At 38.5% G+C, this 20,808-nt stretch overlaps 1 protein-coding gene across 2 annotated transcripts in view; it reads right to left on the reverse strand.

Annotated features, from left to right (window-relative positions):
* The window catches only part of STK39 (serine/threonine kinase 39), a 265,729-nt gene that overhangs the window by 143,163 nt on the left and 101,758 nt on the right, over positions 1–20,808 (reverse strand). For both annotated transcript variants that reach the window (XM_063107085.1, XM_063107077.1), the window contains exons 9-10: positions 16,230–16,278; positions 16,062–16,127 (exon numbers count right to left, since the gene is read on the reverse strand). In XM_063107085.1, coding sequence (XP_062963155.1) covers positions 16,062–16,127; positions 16,230–16,278 — 115 coding nt within the window. The remainder of the gene's footprint in view (positions 1–16,061; positions 16,128–16,229; positions 16,279–20,808) is intronic.

Genomic DNA, 20,808 nt, shown 5'->3' on the forward strand with positions numbered 1-20,808 from the left:
TAAACAGCATTCTACTTAATGACATATGGGTCCAAGAAGAAATCAAGCAGGAAATCAAAAAGTTTATTGAAACTAATGAAAACAATGATACATCATACCAAAACCTGTGGGATACTGCAAAAGCAGTATTGAGGGGAAAATTTATTGCATTAAATGCTCACTTCAGAAGAATGGAAAGATGGCAAGTGAACAACCTAACACTTCACCTTAAAGAACTAGAAAAACAAGAACAATCCAATCCTAAAGTTAGCAGACGGAAAGAAATCATTAAGATCAGAGCAGAACTGAATGAAATTGAAAACCAAAAAACAATTCAAAAGATCAACGAATCAAAAAGTTGGTTTTTTGAAAAGATAAATAAAATTGACAGACCATTAGCATGGCTAACAAAAAAAAGAAGAGAGAAGACTCAAATAACAAAAATTAGAAATGAAAAAGGCGATATTACAACTGATTCATCTGAAATACAAGGAATCATTCGAGACTACTATAAACAACTATACGCCAACAAATTTGAAAATCTGGAGGAAATGGATAAATTTCTGGACACACACAAGCTCCCAAAACTGAACCGTGAAGACGTAGAAAATTTGAACAGACCAATAACAATAAACGAGATTGAAGCTGTTATCAGAAGGCTCCCAACAAAGAAAAGCCCAGGACCAGATGGATTCACAGCAGAATTTTACCAAACATTCAAAGAGGAATTGACACCGATTCTTTACAAACTATTCCAAAAGATTGAAACGGACGCAAATCTCCCAAACTCATTCTATGAAGCAAACATCATCCTGATACCAAAACCAGGTAAAGATATAACCAAAAAAGAAAACTACAGGCCGATATCCTTGATGAATATAGATGCAAAAATCCTCACTAAAATACTAGCAAACAGAATACAGCAACACATACGAAAAATTATTCATCACGATCAAGTGGGATTCATCCCAGGGATGCAAGGTTGGTTCAACATACGCAAATCAATAAATGTGATACACCATATTAATAAACTCAAACACAAGGACCATATGATCATCTCTATAGATGCTGAAAAAGCATTTGATAAAGTTCAGCACTCATTCATGACAAAGACCCTCTATAAGTTAGGTATAGAGGGAAAGTATCTCAACATAATTAAAGCCATATATGACAAACCCACTGCCAATATCATCCTGAATGGGGAAAAGCTGAAAGCTTTTCCTTTAAGAACAGGCACTAGACAAGGATGCCCACTCTCACCACTCCTATTCAACATAGTGTTGGAAGTACTAGCCAGAGCAATCAGAGAAGAGAAGGAAATAAAGGGCATCCAGATTGGAAAAGATGAAGTCAAACTGTCCCTGTTTGCAGATGACATGATCCTATATATCGAACAGCCTAAAACCTCTACAAAAAAACTGTTGGAATTGATAAATGATTTCAGCACAGTAGCAGGATACAAAATCAACACACAAAAATCAGTAGCATTTCTTTTCTCCAATAGTGAACATGCAGAAGGAGAAATCAAGAAAGCCTGCCCATTTACAATAGCCACCAAAAAAATAAAATACTTAGGAATTGAGTTAACCAAGGAGGTGAAAAATCTCTATAATGAGAACTACAAACCACTGCTGAGAGAAATTAGAGAGGATACAAGAAGATGGAAAGATATCCCATGCTCTTGGATTGGAAGAATCAACATAGTGAAAATGTCCATACTACCCAAAGTGATATACAAATTCAATGCAATCCCCATCAAAATTCCAAAGACATTTTTCTCAGAAATGGAAAAAACTATTCAGACATTTATATGGAACAATAAAAGACCACGAATAGCCAAAGCAATGCTCAGCAAAAAAAATAAAGCTGGAGGCATAACACTACCTGACTTTAAGCTATACTACAAAGCTATAATAACCAAAACAGTATGGTACTGGCATAAAAACAGACACACTGACCAATGGAATAGAACAGAGAATCCAGAAATCAACCCACACACTTACTGCCATCTGATCTTTGACAAAGGCACCAAGCCTATTCACTGGGGAAGGGACTGCCTCTTCAGCAAGTGGTGTTGGGATAACTGGATATCGATATGCAGGAGAATGAAACTAGATCCATACCTCTCACCGTATACTAAAATCAACTCAAAATGGATTAAGGATTTAAATATACACCCTGAGACAATAAAACTTCTTAAAGAAAACATAGGGGAAACACTTCAGGAAATAGGACTGGGCACAGACTTCATGAATATGACCCCAAAAGCACGGGCAACCAAAAGAAAAATAAACAAATGGGATTATATCAAACTAAAAAGCTTCTTCACAGCAAAAGAAACAATTAAAAGAGTTAAAAGACAACCAACAGAGTGGGAGAAAATATTTGCAAAATATACATCTGACAAAGGATTAATATCCAGAATATATAAGGAACTCAAACAACTTTACAAGAAGAAAACAAGCAACCCAATTAAAAAATGGGCAAAAGAGCTAAGTAGGCATTTCTCTAAGGAAGATATCCAAATGGCCAACAGACATATGAAAAAATGCTCAACATCACTCAGCATCCGGGAAATGCAAATCAAAACCACATTGAGATACCATCTAACCCCAGTTAGGATGGCTAAAATCCTAAAGACTATGAACGATAAATGCTGGCGAGGCTGCGGAGAAAAAGGAACTCTCATACATTGTTGGTGGGACTGCAAAATGGTGCAACCTCTATGGAAAATGGTATGGAGGTTCCTTAAACAATTGCAAATAGATCTACCATACGACCCAGCCATCCCACTGTTGGGAATATACGCAGAGGAATGGAAATCATCAAGTCGAAGGTATACTTGTTCCCCAATGTTCATCGCAGCACTCTTTACAATAGCCAAGAGTTGGAACCAGCCCAAATGCCCATCATCAGATGAGTGGATACGGAAAATGTGGTACATCTACACAATGGAATACTACTCAGCTATAAAAACGAATGAAATACTGCCATATGCAACAACATGGATGGACCTTGAGAGAATTATATTAAGTGAAACAAGTCAGGCACAGAAAGAGAAATACCACATGTTCTCACTTATTGGAGGGAGCTAAACATTAATATATAAATTCACACACACACATACACACACACACACACAAATCGGGGGGGGGAGGGAAGAAGATATAACAACCACAATTATTTGAAGTTGATACAACAAGCAAACAGAAAGGACATTGTTGGGGGGGGAGGGAGAAGGGAGGGAGGTTTTGGTGATGGGGAGCATTAATCAGCTACAATGTATATCGACAAAATAAAATTAAAAATAAATAAATTAATTAATTAATTTTTTAAAAAAAATGATTATGCAAATCTATGCTTGTTGACACAAAAAATGTCCACAGATATCTTAAGCAAAAATGCAGGTAGGTTACAGAACAATAAATATGGCATGATTCCAATTTTGCTTTCTAAAGCAATGTCTCCTTGAGCTGAAATTGAGGTCTGCTGAGGATGGAAAGACCTAAAACTTCCAAACAGAGGGAACAGCAGTACATACAAAGGTGTGGGCAAGTGGACACATGGAGAACTGAGGTGGAGAGTGCAAGAGAAGGCTTAAGAGTGAGGAAGGGACTAGGCCATGCCAAGCACTGGAGGCCCAACTAAGGATTCTGTGGTTTTCACCCAAGAAGATCAATGAGAAGCCACAGTGTGCATTTCACAGACAAGGCACAGGGGTGTTCTGCTGCCACTCTGAGCGAGTGGTAGAGTGAGGGGCTGGCTGGAGTCTGTCTCATGAGCTGAAGCTTGGTCTTTACCATCAGGCACAGACCTTTGTAGTCCCAGCCTCCCAACCAAGACCTACTCCTGGGCCTTTCCTCTCTCTCCTTCCACTACCTCCTATAGCTTTGCACAAAGTCACAGAGAAAGCCCACCCCTCAGCTCTTTTCCCTTGACCCATGAGAAACCCTTCTGATCTTGATAAAACAGGACCTTCCCAGTTCCTGCCCAATTTACTTGTATCTCTGCTAACTGGTTAACATAACAACCAAAATAACTTCAATTGGCCTCTTAAACTTGAGTTAAAGGCTGTTGCTTGCATTTCTTAGCTCTTGCATTTCCGAGTGTATGTTCTTGGTGCCTTTGTTGATAATCAGTTGGCTGTAAGTATGTGGGCTGATATCTGGGTTCTCTCTTCTGTTCCATTGGTCCAAGTGTCTGTTTTTGCCAGTACTACGCTGTTTTAGTTACTATTGTTTCATGCTATAGTTTGAAGTCAGGTATTGTTATGCCTCCAGCTTTATATTTTTTGCTCAGGAGTGCTTTGGCTATTCGGAGTCTTTTCTTGCTTCATATGAATGTTAGGATTGTTTTTTTCTATTTCTGTGATTGATTATTTCTATTTCATTGGTATTTTGATGGGAATTGAATTGAATCTGTAGATCACGTTGGCTAGTATGGACATTTTCACAACATTATATTCTTCCAATCCAAGAGCATGGAATGTCTTTCCATCTTTTTGTGTTCTCCCTAATTTCTTTCAATAGTGAATTATAGTTCTCATAGAGATCTTTCACCTCCTTGATTAAATATATTCCTCGGTAATTTTTTTTTTTTTTTTGGTGACTATTGTAAATGGGATAAGAAATGGGATTACATCAAACTAAAAAGCTTCTGCACAGCAAAAGAAACAATTAACAGAGCGAAATGACAACCTACAGAGTGGGAGAAAATATTTGCAAACTATGCTTCTGACAAAGGATTCATATTCAGAGTATACAAGGAACTCAAACAACAGTAAAAAGACAAATAACCTGATTTAAAAATTGGCAGAGGAGCTGAATAGGCATTTCTCAAAGGAAAGTCTTCAAAAAACCAACAAACATGTGAAAAAATGTTAAACATCACTCAGCAGCAGGGAAATGCAAATCAAAACTACACTGAGATATCATGTCACTCCAGTTATACTGGCTATTATCAAAAAGACAGAGAATAACAAATGCTGGCAAGGACACAGGCAAAGGGGAACTCTCCTACACTGTTGGTGGGACTGTAAATTGGTACAGCCATTATGGAAAATGGTATGAAGCTTCCTCAAACAACTACAGATAGAACTGCCATACAATCCAGCAATTCCACTCTGGGTATATACCCAAAGGAATTGAAATCATCACGTTGAAGGGACACCTGCACTCCCATGTTTATCACAGTTCTATTTACAATAGCCAAGAGTTGGAACCAACCTAAATGTCCATCATCAGCTAACTAGATAAGGAAAGTGTGGTATATTTACACAATGGAATACAACTCTGCCATAAAAAAGAACAAATACTGCCATTTGCAGCAACATGGATGAACTTAGAGAAAATTATGTTAAGTGTAACAAATCAGGCACAGAAAGAGAAATGCCTCATCTCCTCACTCATAAGTGGGAGCTGAAAATAAACAAATTTTAAAAAGAAAGAAAGATATAACAATCACAATAATATGTTGAACTTTCAAAAGGAGAGAGCAGAACTTAGGTTACCAGAGTTGGGAAAGGTAGATGTGGAAGGTGGGTAAGGGAGGAATTGGTAAAGGACCATGAAAAACGATTACATTGTATATTGCTGAATATACGAATTATGCTAATTCAAGCATCACGTATTGCACACAGGTAATAACATTCAACTCTGTACCCCACAGATATGTACAATCAACTATGTTACAATAAAAAATAATAAGTTAAAAAAAATAGTTATTAACTGACCAAGACACTATGCTGGGTCCTGGGGACACAGGGAATAATATGACACAATTCCTGCCTCCAACGAGCTCACAGTCTGGTACAGAAAGTAATAATGTAAGGATGTAAACTATAAATGACACTAAGTGCAACAGCAGAATAAGACTCAAAGCACAGAAGTAGTACAGGCAACAGACTGATGAACTGTCTGGAGTGCAGGGGGTGGTATGAGAAAGCTTCACAGAACTGCTAGGCTTGGAAAGATACAAGCTCCTCTAAACAAAGGGACCAGTACACGCACTTTCATGGAAAACACATGTGGAAATTTCAAGAGCATACTGGGAGAAAAGTACAATCAGTAATTAAGGTGGCTAGTGGCCAAAGGAAAAGCTAAATAACATAGATCATGGAAAGCCTTGCATGGTCCCTACCCTCTTTGTGACATGGACCTCATCCTATAAGTGGCAGGAATTTGTGTCTTATCCTATAATTGACAAGAAGTCATTGAAAAGTTTTAAACCAGGGAAAAGAGGGCACCATCATATTAGAGTTTTGACAAGATCAAAAGGCATGCACTGATAACATTTTATATTAGCTTTCCTACAATGCTAGCCAAATTCCTTTTCATTCTTTGAGGTTTGTCTACTTTCAGAAGAAATGACATGCTCAGATTGGAGGGGTCAGGGGCTCTGGGTAAAGACCAGCTGCCTAATGGCAGTCATACCTGGTCAGTTACAGGGATGCTGGGGAGCTCGGCGTGGACAGGTGGAGAGTGGGCAGGCAGTCGGGGGCCTTCTCTCAACACATAGATGCCAATTAGTTTCAGAAAAATTAGCTCACACACATGAGCTTTTGGAAAAAGTTAGCAAATTTCCCTAAAGCAAAAATGTAGCACATTACGCATTTGAATATGCAGACCTCAAAAATCTAATTGGATATGAAATAAGGCCTATTCATTTCCGATAGCAGAAAACAAGCAGTGTTCTACAAACTAAACTTGTAAAAACAGTACCTCTTATGATACCTTCAGAATATCATTATTTCTAAGTCTACAAAAATGGATCTTCAAGATGAGTAAAAGTTAAGGAAGCTTGGTATCTTTTAAAAATACCTCAATCTAAAAATATAGACACTCCCCCTAAATGGGGATCAGCAAATCACAATTTCCTGAGTGAATACTGTCGGCTCTCAGTCTAATGCAACTAAGAAGAGGCCACTTTCCCAGAATACACGCTTTTTTAAAAAATCAATTCGCCAATTAAATTGAAGTAATTCTCTCTGAAACTATTTCCCTTGCTCTTTCCTCTACCCTCACCTCTGCCTAATTCACCCCCAGCACAAACACCTGTCAAGCTACTTAGAGCAGGTACAGAGCAAAAGGGAGAAATCTACGGCTGCAAGGGCTTCTACAGACTAGACACACCTAGACTCCACAGACTCCTAGAGTAAATGAACTATTCTGATAGCACCCCCTAGTGACCAAAAGCACTTTCCTGACCAAAGGAACCCTACATTACAAACTGACTAAAAAACAAAGCATTTTAAGTAAAAAAGTAATGAAAACATGAATGAGCTTGCACTCTGGGAACACATGCCCCAATTGCAGTCCAAGCTAAATGGACAACTTCACTGTCTCTGGCTCACTGTTGTCTCAGCTCTAAATAGGAAAAACAGCATCCTCAGCCACCATTGTCCTCCTCCCTTTGACCACGTGAGTTCCTCAATAAGATATATTACCAATACCTGGGGCTGTTTTAAACAAGAGGATGGGAGAAGGGAGGGAGGTTTTGGTGATGGGGAGCAATAATCAGCCACAATGTATATCGACAAAATAAAATTTAAAAAAAAAAAAAAAAGAAGTCAGAAGCTAAAAAATAAATAAATAAATAAACAAGAGGATGGGAAAATGAAACACAAAGCAGTAAGAGGACATGTGCTCTCAGGACTGCTTGAATCACCTGGAGTATTTTATATTAGATCCATGATAATCACCAGGAGTATTTTATATTAGATCGATGTTACGTGTGCTCATTGTTGTAGAGGTTGGTTCACTTCTCCATAGTTATCATACACTTGGATTCCCTCCCACCTCTATTTACCCAGCTCTGAGAACTGCAGAAACCAAAGAACTCTCTGGAAATAGCCTGCCACCACCCAGAACTGTATGAATTTGACCACAGAATACTAGAAGATCTCCAATCCTGGCTTCAAAATTGAGACTTTTTTCACATTAATTATGTTAAATACAAATGTTAGATTACTTTGATTTGTTAACAGAAAATATAATTTAAAACAAAAGTGGTAGTAATAACATTACTTTAACCATCACCCTTCAGTCCCCTGCCTGATAAAATAATACCCCAACTGACTAAGGTGTCTAGTGTTCATGGCCTAGTACAAACCTAACATATCTTTGATCCTCCTAACTCCACGTCTGAGACCTTCAACAAAGCCAAAACTTTTTTGCTCAGTTAAGTTCCACAACCACACAGACTTAAAACCCATTGCTGCCCTCTACTGGGCAAGCTTGGAACAAAACTAAAATCCACCCCCTGTTAATCATTTGAAATAACCCTATTTCTTCTCTGGTTCCTTGATAGTGGAGAACCTTCAATATCTTACAAATTAATTATAAAATTCCAGGAAGGAAAAGAAAAAGCAATTTTGCAGAAACTCAGAGTCATTTTACCTCTTTATCAAGTAAAAGTACAGACTAAATGGTAACAAACTGGAAGACTGGCTTCGGACTTTGCTACTATATGACCATGTGGCCTTGGTCAAGGTTCAATCACCCTAGGTCTCAACTGTCACGTCTGCAAATTGAAGAATAGTCAACCAAGAGATATTTATGGTCCTTCTCAATTTTAAAGTCCTGTTACCCTTTAAAAATAGTTTAACTCACTTTTAATATTTGGTTTTTCTTTTCCACTCATATTTCAAAATATTTATAACTTTATTTTCTTAACTATTCTTAATAGTCTAACACATCTTATCCTCTGGTCTATCTTATCCAATATATCTTATACTCAGGACTGCATGGATTGTTGTAAGGTTGCAGTAACCGAGATAAATGGGAACCAAGTATCTAGCATGATGCATGAAGGTGCACAATAAATATTATTTTTCTCTTTCATCTCTCCACATCTTCCCATCTACAAGCTCCAGACCTTTCCCATATCTGTCGCACATATGCTACGCCCATATCCTAAAGCATTTCTTCTCTACTACTCTTCGAGTTTTGCACATCTTGTGATGCTTGCACTGTGTTCCCCACCAAAAGGCCAGTCTCACTGCCTGGACTATGTCCTTGTGTCTGTCTGAACCTCAGTGCCCACAATTGGCAGTGGTGGTTGTAACGGTAGCTGCTGTCACAGCAGTGGTGCCCACAGCTGCAGCAGCAATCATAAAAGTTCCAAAAGCAATCATGACGTTATAAGAACAAAACTATAAAAATAAAAGCAAAATGTTTATAAAATATGATAAAATTTACTCTAATGATAACAATAACTGCATCATTTATGGAGCATTTTGTCCCAACCACTGTGCTATAAACTTCCTTTGCACTACCCAATTTAGTCCTCCCAAACACAGGTAGATACCTTTGCCTTTGCTATTTTATGAATGAGAAGCTGAGCTGCTGACAGGTTTTTAACTGGTGATGCTACCAAACTCTCACTAGCCATCCCTTTTCCCCTGAGAACCTCCAAAGCCCTTTATTACCTCATTCCCTCCATACCTGCAAGAACCCTGGCAAACTTGCCAGGTTCCTGCAATGATGCTCACAGCACCTCCTAGTGCCCATGAGTGGTGTGGATGCCCCCTCAAGTGTGACAAATGGAGGTCTACTCACTCTAAAAATGACATGTACCCCCCTTTTCCTGCTTATGCTATTTAATTTTGCTTATCCTCTCCATCTGTATTTCCTTCCCGCCCTCTCCTTTTTCTTCTTCCTTCTGAGGTATGATTTAGTGGAAAAGCACGAACCAGAAATAAGAATTGGGGATCTTATTAGTCATATGACTTGGGGCACCTCCTGTCCACCTCTCACACATTCATCTGTAAAGAGCAATGATACCACCTACCCTGACTATCTTCAAGCACAATTGTTTGGAACAAATAAGGAAGCATACATGAAAGTGATTTGAAAGCTGAAAAAGAATACTAGCCATGTGTGCATTTAATTCCTAGTATTCTTAGGCTCTTCAGAAACACACACGCTGCACTTCTCATGCCATAGATGGTTTGCTGTAGTGAGAGAAAGCCCTGATTCTTGTCCATTGCCACCACCTTGATGGGTCAAAAAAGAAAACATAAAGGCAGGTGAATAGGCAACTGCAATGAGATAACTACAGTAACTCTTCCTTCTTTTTGCAGCCTTCCATGGGCTTTTCCTCCATTCCATCCAAAGCAACAGCAATAGAGAAACTATCTTCATCACCCACACCCACCCCATCCCACTGTCAGGACTCTTTACTCACTCCTGATTTCACTATGTACTTCTAAAATGTCCAGTCTTCCGTAGCACAATAATATTCTCCTTATTTACATGGTAATCACTATGCCACTGTTGACTGGGTACCCACTGCATGTCAAACACAATCTCAGAATCATGCACAGATCATCTCCCATCTTCACGGCCACAGAATTTAAGTATTGTCGGCTCCACTCTACAGATCAGGCTCAGAGAGACTAGGCAGCTCACCAGCAGATCTAGCTACTGCTGCTTCCAGACCAGACATACAGATTGGAGCAGCACCATCTCCACTTCCTGCCTAAACTGCTGGCAAAGTGTTCTTTACACGCATGACTGTGTAGAAATCAAAGGGAAAGTCTATCATTAATATCCTATGAATGTTTGACCGTAATGACATAAAGCATAAACATTTCCTCAAAAAAAAGACAAATGACCCAGTCCAGTAAGTACATTCACTTCACCTTTTAATATTTAATGCAATGAATAAATGTAATGTTAATGAATCGCTTTTACTAAGAAATAATACTTGTTGTGTTTACAACAAAGAAGTTGGCAGGTACGACCTTATGCATGTGATCAAAGTTAACATCATGAGTAAGGAATAAATCTGTATCATGTGTCTCATGTGAAGAACACAGCATCTCTTCTGAGACATTCCTGTCAAAAAACGCATAAACTGAATCTGATCGGGAAGGAATATCAGACAAACCTAAACTGAGGAACATTCTACAAAACGGTTGGTTTGTAATTCTTCAAGTGTTGCAGTTATAAAAGAAAATGAAAGACTGTTCTAGATTAAAGGAGACATAATAATTCTGGATTGGATCCTGGATCAGATAAATGACATTAGTGGGAAAATTGGCAAAATTTGAATAAAATCTGAAAATTAAAAAGTAGTAGTGTATCAATGTTAATTTCCTGATTTTAATAATTACACTGTTATTATGAATGAGAGTGTCCTTGTTTTTAGAAGATACACACTGAAGTATACTTAGAGGTAAAGGGCATCCAGTCCACAACTTACTCTGAAATCTTTCAAAAGAAAGACAGATAAATATATATAGAAATTCTTTGTACTATTTTTCTAACTTTTCGTAAGTCTGAAATTATTTCAAAATAAAAATAACAGATAGGTCTAGTTATCAACACATAGTAAGTATTATATAGATGTGACTTGTAATATTCCTAGCCATTCACTCCTAAGCACATAGGAGGATCAAATATGAAACCATTCTCACAGCCTGATATAAGTAATTCTCAGACCCATACATAATGTTCCAGTCTTTCCAATTTACAATGGTTCTACCCAAATAGAGCAGTGATACAATAGCCTTTTCCTTTTTGTGACAATGACTAACCATTTCTAACTTCTCAATTTCACAATTAAAATTCAAACAGGGCCAGCCCTGTGGCTCACTCGGGAGAGTGCAGTGCTGGTAGCGCCGAGACCGCAGGTTCGGATCCTACATAGGGATGGCCCGTGCGCTCACTGGCTCAGCGTGGTGCAATGACACTGTGCCAAGGGTTGCAATCCCCTTACTGGTCAGAAAAAAAAAAAAGAAAATTCAAACAAAAAATCATGCAGCTATTCTACTTCCCATGAAAACACAGGCAACTACGATAAGAAGATCTACATATTACATTTCCCCACTCCATCCCTTCTCTGGCCAATATGCTTTCTCACTGAGCAGGTGGTATTTATACATCTGTGCAGCTACTAACCCCTTGCCCCTGTCCTGCCATATGTGGTTTTTAGAAAGCCACAGAAAGCATATGAATATGAGCATGAATGTGGAGACTCAAGGTTAATATCCCTAAGATAAAGCTTAGACATTAGCCAACTCTGAGAATCAAATGTTCCTACAGAAGATTCATGCAGCCCTAAGCATCTGCATTTAATTTAAGCAGGACAACTCACGCCTCCCCCCCCCCCCCCGCCACCTAGGGAATCCAGTAAGTGATGGAACAGCATGTGGTTAAGCTTTCAAACCCCAAAAGATGGCTGGAGACAGGTGTCTAGGGAGTCACATGAGAAGCAATAATGGCTATGAGCCTTTTCTTCTCATGCATGAGGATAAGTGAATAGTTGAAAACAAGTTATGTAGCTGCACTTAACTCTGTTCTTGGGGGTCCTTATTAGCATGGTATTAGCAAGTTCTCAAAGAATATACAGAGCATCTTGGGGTCCAGGAACCTCAAATCTTTCGTTACCCTTCACCACATGTCTGGGGTCAGACAGAATTTTCACTTCACAAACAGGAAAATTAGGGCCAAAGAAAATCAAAATGATCCCTAAACAAAACTGTCATCAAAAGAACCCAGAGAGGACCAAATGCTATGCCTACAGAAAGAAAACAAGTATCCTTAATTACTGCAATTGCCACCAAAAAAATATATATTATTTGACACCAGTAGATTACCCAGGAAGCCACACTGTTTCCATTTCATATTTTTTTTTTTTTTTTCCTGATTTAGAGAAGTCAATCTGGATGAGAACAAGATCATCTACCCCCATTAAATTATGTGGCTCCAAACCAATGCACCACATTCTGGCCAAAATTAGTATGACAGGCTTCTAACTACTTCTTGCCAATGGACAGCACTGGTGTGCTCCACGGGACCTTCTAAGGGCAGCTACAGAACCACTCCCTCTCTCTTTTAAATATGAAAATATTCATATTAAAGAAAAACGCATATTGAAAAAATACCTCTTAAGTTTGATTACCATCAGGGAGGAGAAGAGAATGCTGTTTATGATAAATTTCAGATGAACATGGTTGCCTGAAGGTCCAAGAGCTTTGCCAACAGGCCTAGATGTCGTTTAAACACTATTGCATCAATGGACTGTTTCTACTTACAAAACAACAAACTGAGGAAACTAAAATCAACAAGTAGCTTCTGAGGAACAAATCTACACAATGGAAACTAGAGAAAGATCAAGTAGGAGGCAGCACAGCAAACAGGAAAGTGAGTAACTGAGGAGATCTCAATAAAGAGAAGCCCAACAATGAATAACACAAATAACACTAAAGACTTCCCTAAAACAACTTTTAAACATAAGGTATGTAAACACTGTGAGAACCTAAGACAAGTAAAGACATTCTACAGTAAAGGTTTTCGTTGCACACGATGCTTAAAATGCCTTTTACTTCCGAGTGGCCGAGTCTGTATGAGAGGTTTCCAGTGGGGAGCATCATGGTTGATTGCCAACATCTCAAGCCAGAGCGAGGGAGGAAGACTGTTCACTATTTACAGGAATCCTAGGAACAAGTGTATGACAAGCATTTGGGGGTTCAAGTGAGTGAAAAATAGTTTCAAGTGGCCTTTCCTTGGTACCCCCAAGCACATGTGATCACTTAGCAAACATTTGTGGGCAGTTACCATGAACAAGAAATGCACTATAACGATGTTGTCCCAGGCAGCACACCTGCCAGAGAACCTACAGGTAAGGAGTGTGGTGCACTTTAAAACAAGAATTACGACAGAAGAACAGCCAACATTATGAAGTCAGACAGAGAGGATACCATTACAGGTGATAACTCTCTTTTCTATAAGATGCTTAAAGAACTCATTCATATTCTCCTTTTACTTCTCTCTGGGACTCAGAAGTGTGGCCATTTTTTAATGATGAAACAAGTCCTGGGGTTTAAGTCTAAAACCAAGGAGGCAAGTAAATGGCAAATGATATGGTTGAAAACTCACATCTCTCAAAATTCTAGCTGCTTATAGATACATGCATAATGGAGTTTGGAATGCACAGCACATGAATATACAAATAATTTACATTAAAAAAAAAAAAAGAACAGAAGGTCACAGACTGAACAGAATCTTCATTTTCTCAAATCAAAGGAAGCCCCAAAGGCCAGTATAGGTTATGGAATGGGAAGTGCAGATGGTTCGGTTTGGCTGGAGGTTAAACTCTAAGGCTGGAAGTTGAAATCGGGCTATAAATTCAAGGCTAAGGAGCTTGGCCTTTATTTGACAGGAACCATTTTTTAAATTTCTATTTTTCACTTATTTGCTCTTGTGGTTGCTTTTGTTTAATTTTGGAAACCACTTTTGAGCAATTAAGTGACATGATTAGAAAGTTAATCTTATAGTAGTGCCTAAGAAAGAATAGAAAGAAGGAATGGGGCGAGGACAGTTAGAAATCTACTGCAACCGTCCAGTTAAAAATACGGGTTCTGAGCAAAGTTGCAGAGGGAAACATGGAGAGGACTTGATGAGTGATTCTATGGGGAAGACAAGGTAGCGGAGGAGACTTCACATATAACCCCAATGTTCTGAGGCTGGGGACTCAGAAGGAAAAGACCAAGCACAGGAAGACAGGTTTTGGAGGGAGAGTGAGCCGTTTGGAATCACTCCGATTGAGGGGCTGATAGGCCACTTCACAAGGAGCTGGAGGTGTGAGGCTAAAGCTCTGGAGAGAAAGCAGGCCCAGAAAACCCCTCTGGGGAACATAACAGGATGACATCAGATGAAACTTCCAACAGAAAATTGTAAACCAAAAAAATAAATAAAATTTTTAAATGTCCTTTGGTGACGGGTGCTATACATGTCAACGGCACTCTAACAGCTTTTTTCAACTCTGGCCGACATTTTAGGTACCTGATCAAAAGACCCCCATGCTAGACTCCAACACCCCAGGGAATCTCTCCAGGCTCCTCCTTCAGCCTTCTGTTAGAAGTTCTCAAACTCTCATTCAGACTCTTCCAGCTTCTAATCTGTTGCTTCAAACTGAAGATTTAGCTTCTCTGTGCTGCCCCTTTGGACATGTCACTATGATGGACCACAAACAATACTCTGTTCCCTCAGCGGCAGGCTAACCTGGGTTCACATCTTTAAAGTCAACCCTCCCTAGCCCAGGCCCACAGCCCAGCAACCAGCCACCCACAGAATTCTGGGAGTCCAGGACAGGAGCTCAGATACCTGCAGAGTAGGTCATTTCCTGAAGTCTACTTTAAAATCTCTTTAAAACAATTCTAAATCATCAGCTAAATGCATTTTCTACAGAATGTTTTAGAAAAGGCAATGTCTGAAAGTCAACATTCAGTTACTTAATTCTCAGCATGATGAGATGCAATCTCTAAAGCATGTTTCTTTGCCAATTTTATTTACAATGCAGACAACTCAGATTCAAACCAGCTTTCTCTATAACTGTAAAAAGAGGGAAAAAGAACCTCCCTTTCTAAATCTGTGACCATATAAATATTTTTAATTATAAATATCTAACATAATTTTAAAAACAAAACTAAACTAAACCAGAGACTAAATTTTGTTAGTTTTCATACCATAATGAAATCCATAATCACAAATAAATAAAACTCTGGATAAATACATACATAAATAAATACATTCACATACATACCATTTTAAAAATCTAAAATCTAGAGTGGAAAATTTTTCAGATAAACATTAATGAAATTTAGTTAACATAAAGAAAACTACAAAAGAGAACACGGGTCTTTTATGAGGAAAGAATTATATCCTACGCATATTCAAGTAACCACTAAAAACAAAAGTTTTATTTTTCATTTCCATCATTTCAAACTGTGTTTAAAAAGTGATCTTCTATAAAACTCAAAGGAAAGATATTCAAGGAATTTTACCTCTCTCGTATGTAAACCTTATCACATCCCTTCCTCTCTGACGTTCTTTAAGCAAAGCTGATAAATGGAAAAATGAAATCATTTGAGTTTCACATGGTGTCCACATCCAGATGCATAACAACAAGATGAGATAACCAAAAGGCAAATACAGTTATCTGAGTAATCACTAACCTGATAACCTCTCAATAATACATCCTGAATTTGTGGAAATCTTTTTCCTATTTTTCTATGGGTTTCATTTCCCTGGGTGGGGACCAGCTCCTACAGTGTCATGAGGGCTAACTGTGCTTACCTTTTTGGCTCTTTGGGCTATGTCTGGTGTTCTTGTAAGCAGCTTCTCAATCAGGTATTCTCTGTTCTGCAAAACAAATATTCCCAACAGTTTAACATCAAATATGATACATATAAATTCATAGTGATTTCAAAATAGCAGATTTACTTGGGTTTTTAAACATGTTACCTTGGCTTTCTGGAAGAATTTGCATTTTAAAAGTTCTGCTGCTGTGGGCCTGAAAGATCAATAATAAATTAGAGTTGAAACAATGACCACTTAATAAATACACTGCCTTGATGAAACAACTTAACCTTAGAGTATTTCTGGAAGACCAGTTTTAGGAATAGCAAAACCAGAAACTAAATTAATCATAAGCTGGCACCAAATAAAATAGTGCCAATCTTCCAGTTCTATCCAAACACCTCTACTGCAAAACACGTAAACTCCTATAAGTTAAATGCTAGGGCATGATCAATTTTCCATACTTCTTCCTTACACTTCACTAAGTAAATTCAGTGTTTCTAAAAGGTGGCAGACTGACACATCTGTAACTAAATTCTTATATTTATTAAGAAAACATACAAGCTGTAGTATGACCCTGTCAAAGAAACTAGAGTCTACTATGCTCTATGATTCTCCAAGAGCAGCAGTTTCTGCAAAGGGTCTAGGGATCTTGTGTCCAAGCTCTGCTGCTGAATAAACCTGTCTCAAGTGTGTTAAGGTAAATGTAATGGTGATTAAGAAAACGCAAATTCATTTAAAAGCATTCCTGGATGGGTCTGATTATTTCCTCATGGTGTCACTACACATGTTTCTCTGTCCTGTATTTCCTATAAACTGGAAGTTAGGCTTGATTAAGATTAATAATGTATGTGGGGCAAGAATACTTCAGAGATGGTGTCATGATTCTTCCTGCAGCACCCCAAAGGCAGGTACTGTGAGGTTATTCCACTGGGAATGATGCTGTTTAACTACTTGGTCCCCAGGCCCTAAACCTCCACCTTGTAAAGGTATGTTTTTCCCACTGCAATTAGCAAGTGTTCTGTTGGGTGATACTTCGACACTATTTAAGTATCCTGTTCCTGAAAAGTGCCTAATGGCTCTAGCATCTTTGCCTTCAATAACTAATTTCACAGGAGGTGGCAGAATACTGGTTTTCTACTTCTATCATTCCTTCTATACTTATTAACTGACAATCTTACATAAAGAACAGCTTCCTTCATCAATAGTTACTTCTAAAAATGCAGCCATGCAGAAAGAATCAAATAAATCCAGAGTGTAGGATGGCAAGCAAGACAACTGGCATGATCTTTTTAAAAAGTCAGTGTCACAGGAAAAAGGGGAGGTATGAGAGAATTGTTGTGGATTAAAAGAAACTTAATGAAACATAAAGTCAAAGCAGCATAAGACCCACGACTGAAACCTGGGTTTGGGGAGGAAGGGGCAAAAACTACAAAAGATATTTGGAAATAATTAGAGATGTGTGAATATGCTAGATATCAGATAATTTTAGGAAATTATTGTTAATTTTTCTTAGGTGTGAAAAAGTATTGTGGTTATTTAGGGACATTCCGTATTTGTGGAAAATGCAACCTGAAATATTAAGTCTGCTACTTACTTTCAAACAATTCACCAAACAAAATGTAGATAGACAAAGCAAATATGGAAAATGTTAATAATAAAATGTTGAATCCAGGTGATGGTATATAAGTAAACATTGTACTATTTTTTCACCTTTTCTGTATGTTTTAAGTTTTTCACAATAAAAAATTGGGAGGGGAGAAGGAAGCCTTATTGAACATCATTAGGTATTCTCCCAGGCAATGATTACCAAAAGTACAAATAGTATTATGTTGGAGGGTGGGAGTGTGCAAGTTTAAAAGGAGTCTTCAACTTGAAAAGACTGGACAACTGGAAACCACTGCTTTAAAATCAGCAAACTCCACTAAAATGTTCCCAGGGACCAACCCCAAGTGTAAAAAAAAAAACACGTCATTAAGTGTATTGGTGTACAAATAGTGTAAGTCTACATGAACCATAGCTGTATTTCTGTGCAACGAAATTTTCTATTTAAATTATTACTGCTTTTCTTCTCAGACATCAAGTGGAACACTGGTCACAGGTCCCTGACAAAGAACCCTAAATTTCTGTATCCACTCCAATAAACAGCTGCTAATTGCTAACTGTTTTGAGTAAATAAAGGTCTAAACAGGTGAGCCACATCCCTTGGTAAACTCTTTAAAGTAATGCATTTGCGCCTTGTTAAACAGGCACTAGAACTAAAAACGATATAGTTATTTCACATGATTGAACTTTGGTTATTATTTTATTGTATATGCTTCCTGATCATCAGCAATGCTTTTGGCTTCCAGCTACTTCAAATTTATCTTTCCATTCTCTCAGTATGTATTGAGCGCCTACTACTGGTCAGGCATTACGCTAGTGCTAGGAATACCAGTGAACACGACAGATGTAAACGGCACCTTCAACAGCTCCCAATCTAGCGGCGCAGGTCTGAGCATGCTGTTATGCTGCACAGGGAGCGGCAGAACAGCCACACGTCTCTGAACTGAGTATAGGTGGAAGAAGAAGGGCCGGTGAGGCAGTATGGGGTAGAAACCTACACACTGGACTGAGCACAATTCTGTGTCATGTTGGTACCTCACAATGTGAAACAAAATTCTAAAAACCCGGAACCATACAAAATAACTTAGATTTCATTTTTAAAAAGTGAAAACAACGCTCAGAAAATCAGGATGATTAAGAAACTCAACACTACTCCCAACTGGTCTCTCTGCCCCTTTTCTCTTCCTCATTACAACTCTTCATCCACACTGCCTCTCAAATTAGCGTGTGAAAAAAAACCAAATCTGGTCCTTTCTTATCCATCCTACCAGATATGTCAGGGGCCTGAGAAAGAAGCAGGTTTTCTAGATCCTGACTCCTCCATCCTCATCTCCCTCACACCCCAGGTAGACTCTATACTTCAACCACAGTGACATTCTCACCCATCTCTTGCTCTCTCATGACAAAGCACACCCTGCTTTTCTTGCTTCAAAGTTTTTCATAACCAACTTGCACACCCTCACTCATCAGTCAAGAACCAATTTAAATGTCATCTGCAAGCTCCTACAAGTAGAATTCATCACTACCTCCTTGGTGCCCAAGCACACTCTACCCACTCTCCCATTCTGTATTATCTGTTCCTATGCCTCCCACCTCCACCCCACTAGGTTATAAGCCCTTCCAAGGCAGGGACCACAAAGGATTAATTTTTCTATCCCCAATGGCTAGCACAGAACAGAAAACTGCTATAGCTCAATTTCATACTACAATCAAATATGGGGTCAAAGTGATGCTGCTAGACATTTGGACACAGTACTATGACTCCTGGAGCTAGATTTAGTGAGCACCAAATTCTAAGTATCTGTTCAATATAGTGGGGAACAGGAGAAGGGTGTAATGAAAATATGACTCATGCCGGCAAAAAAAGGAAAGGGGACAGTGGATGTGCTGAAGTGGAATCAAAATGCTTTCCTCTCTCTGCTGCCCCCGTCTAAGGAGGACTCATGAAAAGAGAAGGCTGGGAAATGTCAGACATACCTTGAGATACAGGGCTGGGAAAATACTTTCCCTTCCCCAGCAAGGTCATTTCTACAGTAACCAAAAGCAAAAAGAGGAAAACACCTTCCTCTGCACTCCACTCCACTCTCAGCCTTCATCAGCAAATACAAAAACCCAATGATGTAAAAAATTAGAAATGGTTTAAAGAACTGACCTTTTTTTAAATAGGCTTAAATGTTAATAGGTCATTCCAACTCTAAACAGTGAATAACTAAATAGTAGGTCATTGGTTCCTTTTTGTGCTCAAATTAGCTGAAGGGTTTAAAGCTTTGTGGTTAAATCCTACATGTTCCAAACTATCACCATGAGAAAGTATGGAAAAATGGAACTGGAAGAAATTAGGGAAATGACAGAGGGAAGAAAATGACAGAGGATTTGAGAAAAGCTGAGGTGCCTGCTACCCATCTGATTTTAGTGCTTTTGTTTTTTTATTTATTTTAGTTTTATGCCACAGCAAGTACCAATGTATGGTTAAGTAGCATCAGAGCCACCTGCCTTTGAGCTGAACTCTGTGGGAGAAAGAACTCTGCAAGCATGGGAATGTGTGACGTGGCCACTGACAACTACCTAGCCATATACTGTCATACAAATACAAACACTGTTTTACGAGAAGTGCCAAAATGCTACCAGAAACCAAGATAATGGTCCAGGCTTTGAATGATGATTCAATTTTAAATCCTTAAAAAAAATGTGGTAGTCTGCAAGTATAAATATTCCCAGGAGAAAATCTCTTAAAGGATTCAATTAATACATATGGATGAACCAAAGTCCGCTGAGACTTAAAATGCTTTCCAAAAGATTCAGGATGAATATGATACAGTTTAGATAGTTTTAACGATTTGCACTAATAAGTTCTAACAGCTCTTTGACCTCAGGCAGAGCTACTTTTCTCACCCCACTCAACTCCCCTAAAATATTCCAAACTTATTCATTTCTTACAGATTTACCTACGCAACATCCACCCCCTTGTTTCAAAGAAAATCCTGGTTCTTTTTGTAGTTGCCATCCATACAAAGCATGTAATGTACAAAATCAATTTCTTTAAGGTTTTTTTAAAGAAATAGCAAGATGACAATGCAGACTTTGATGAGGCAAACATCTCCAACACCCAAGCTCTCTTTAATAAGGAAAGTCCCATGAG

The sequence above is a fragment of the Cynocephalus volans genome, chromosome 1, assembly GCF_027409185.1.
Source record: "Cynocephalus volans isolate mCynVol1 chromosome 1, mCynVol1.pri, whole genome shotgun sequence".
In the NCBI taxonomy this organism is placed as follows: domain Eukaryota; kingdom Metazoa; phylum Chordata; class Mammalia; order Dermoptera; family Cynocephalidae; genus Cynocephalus; species Cynocephalus volans.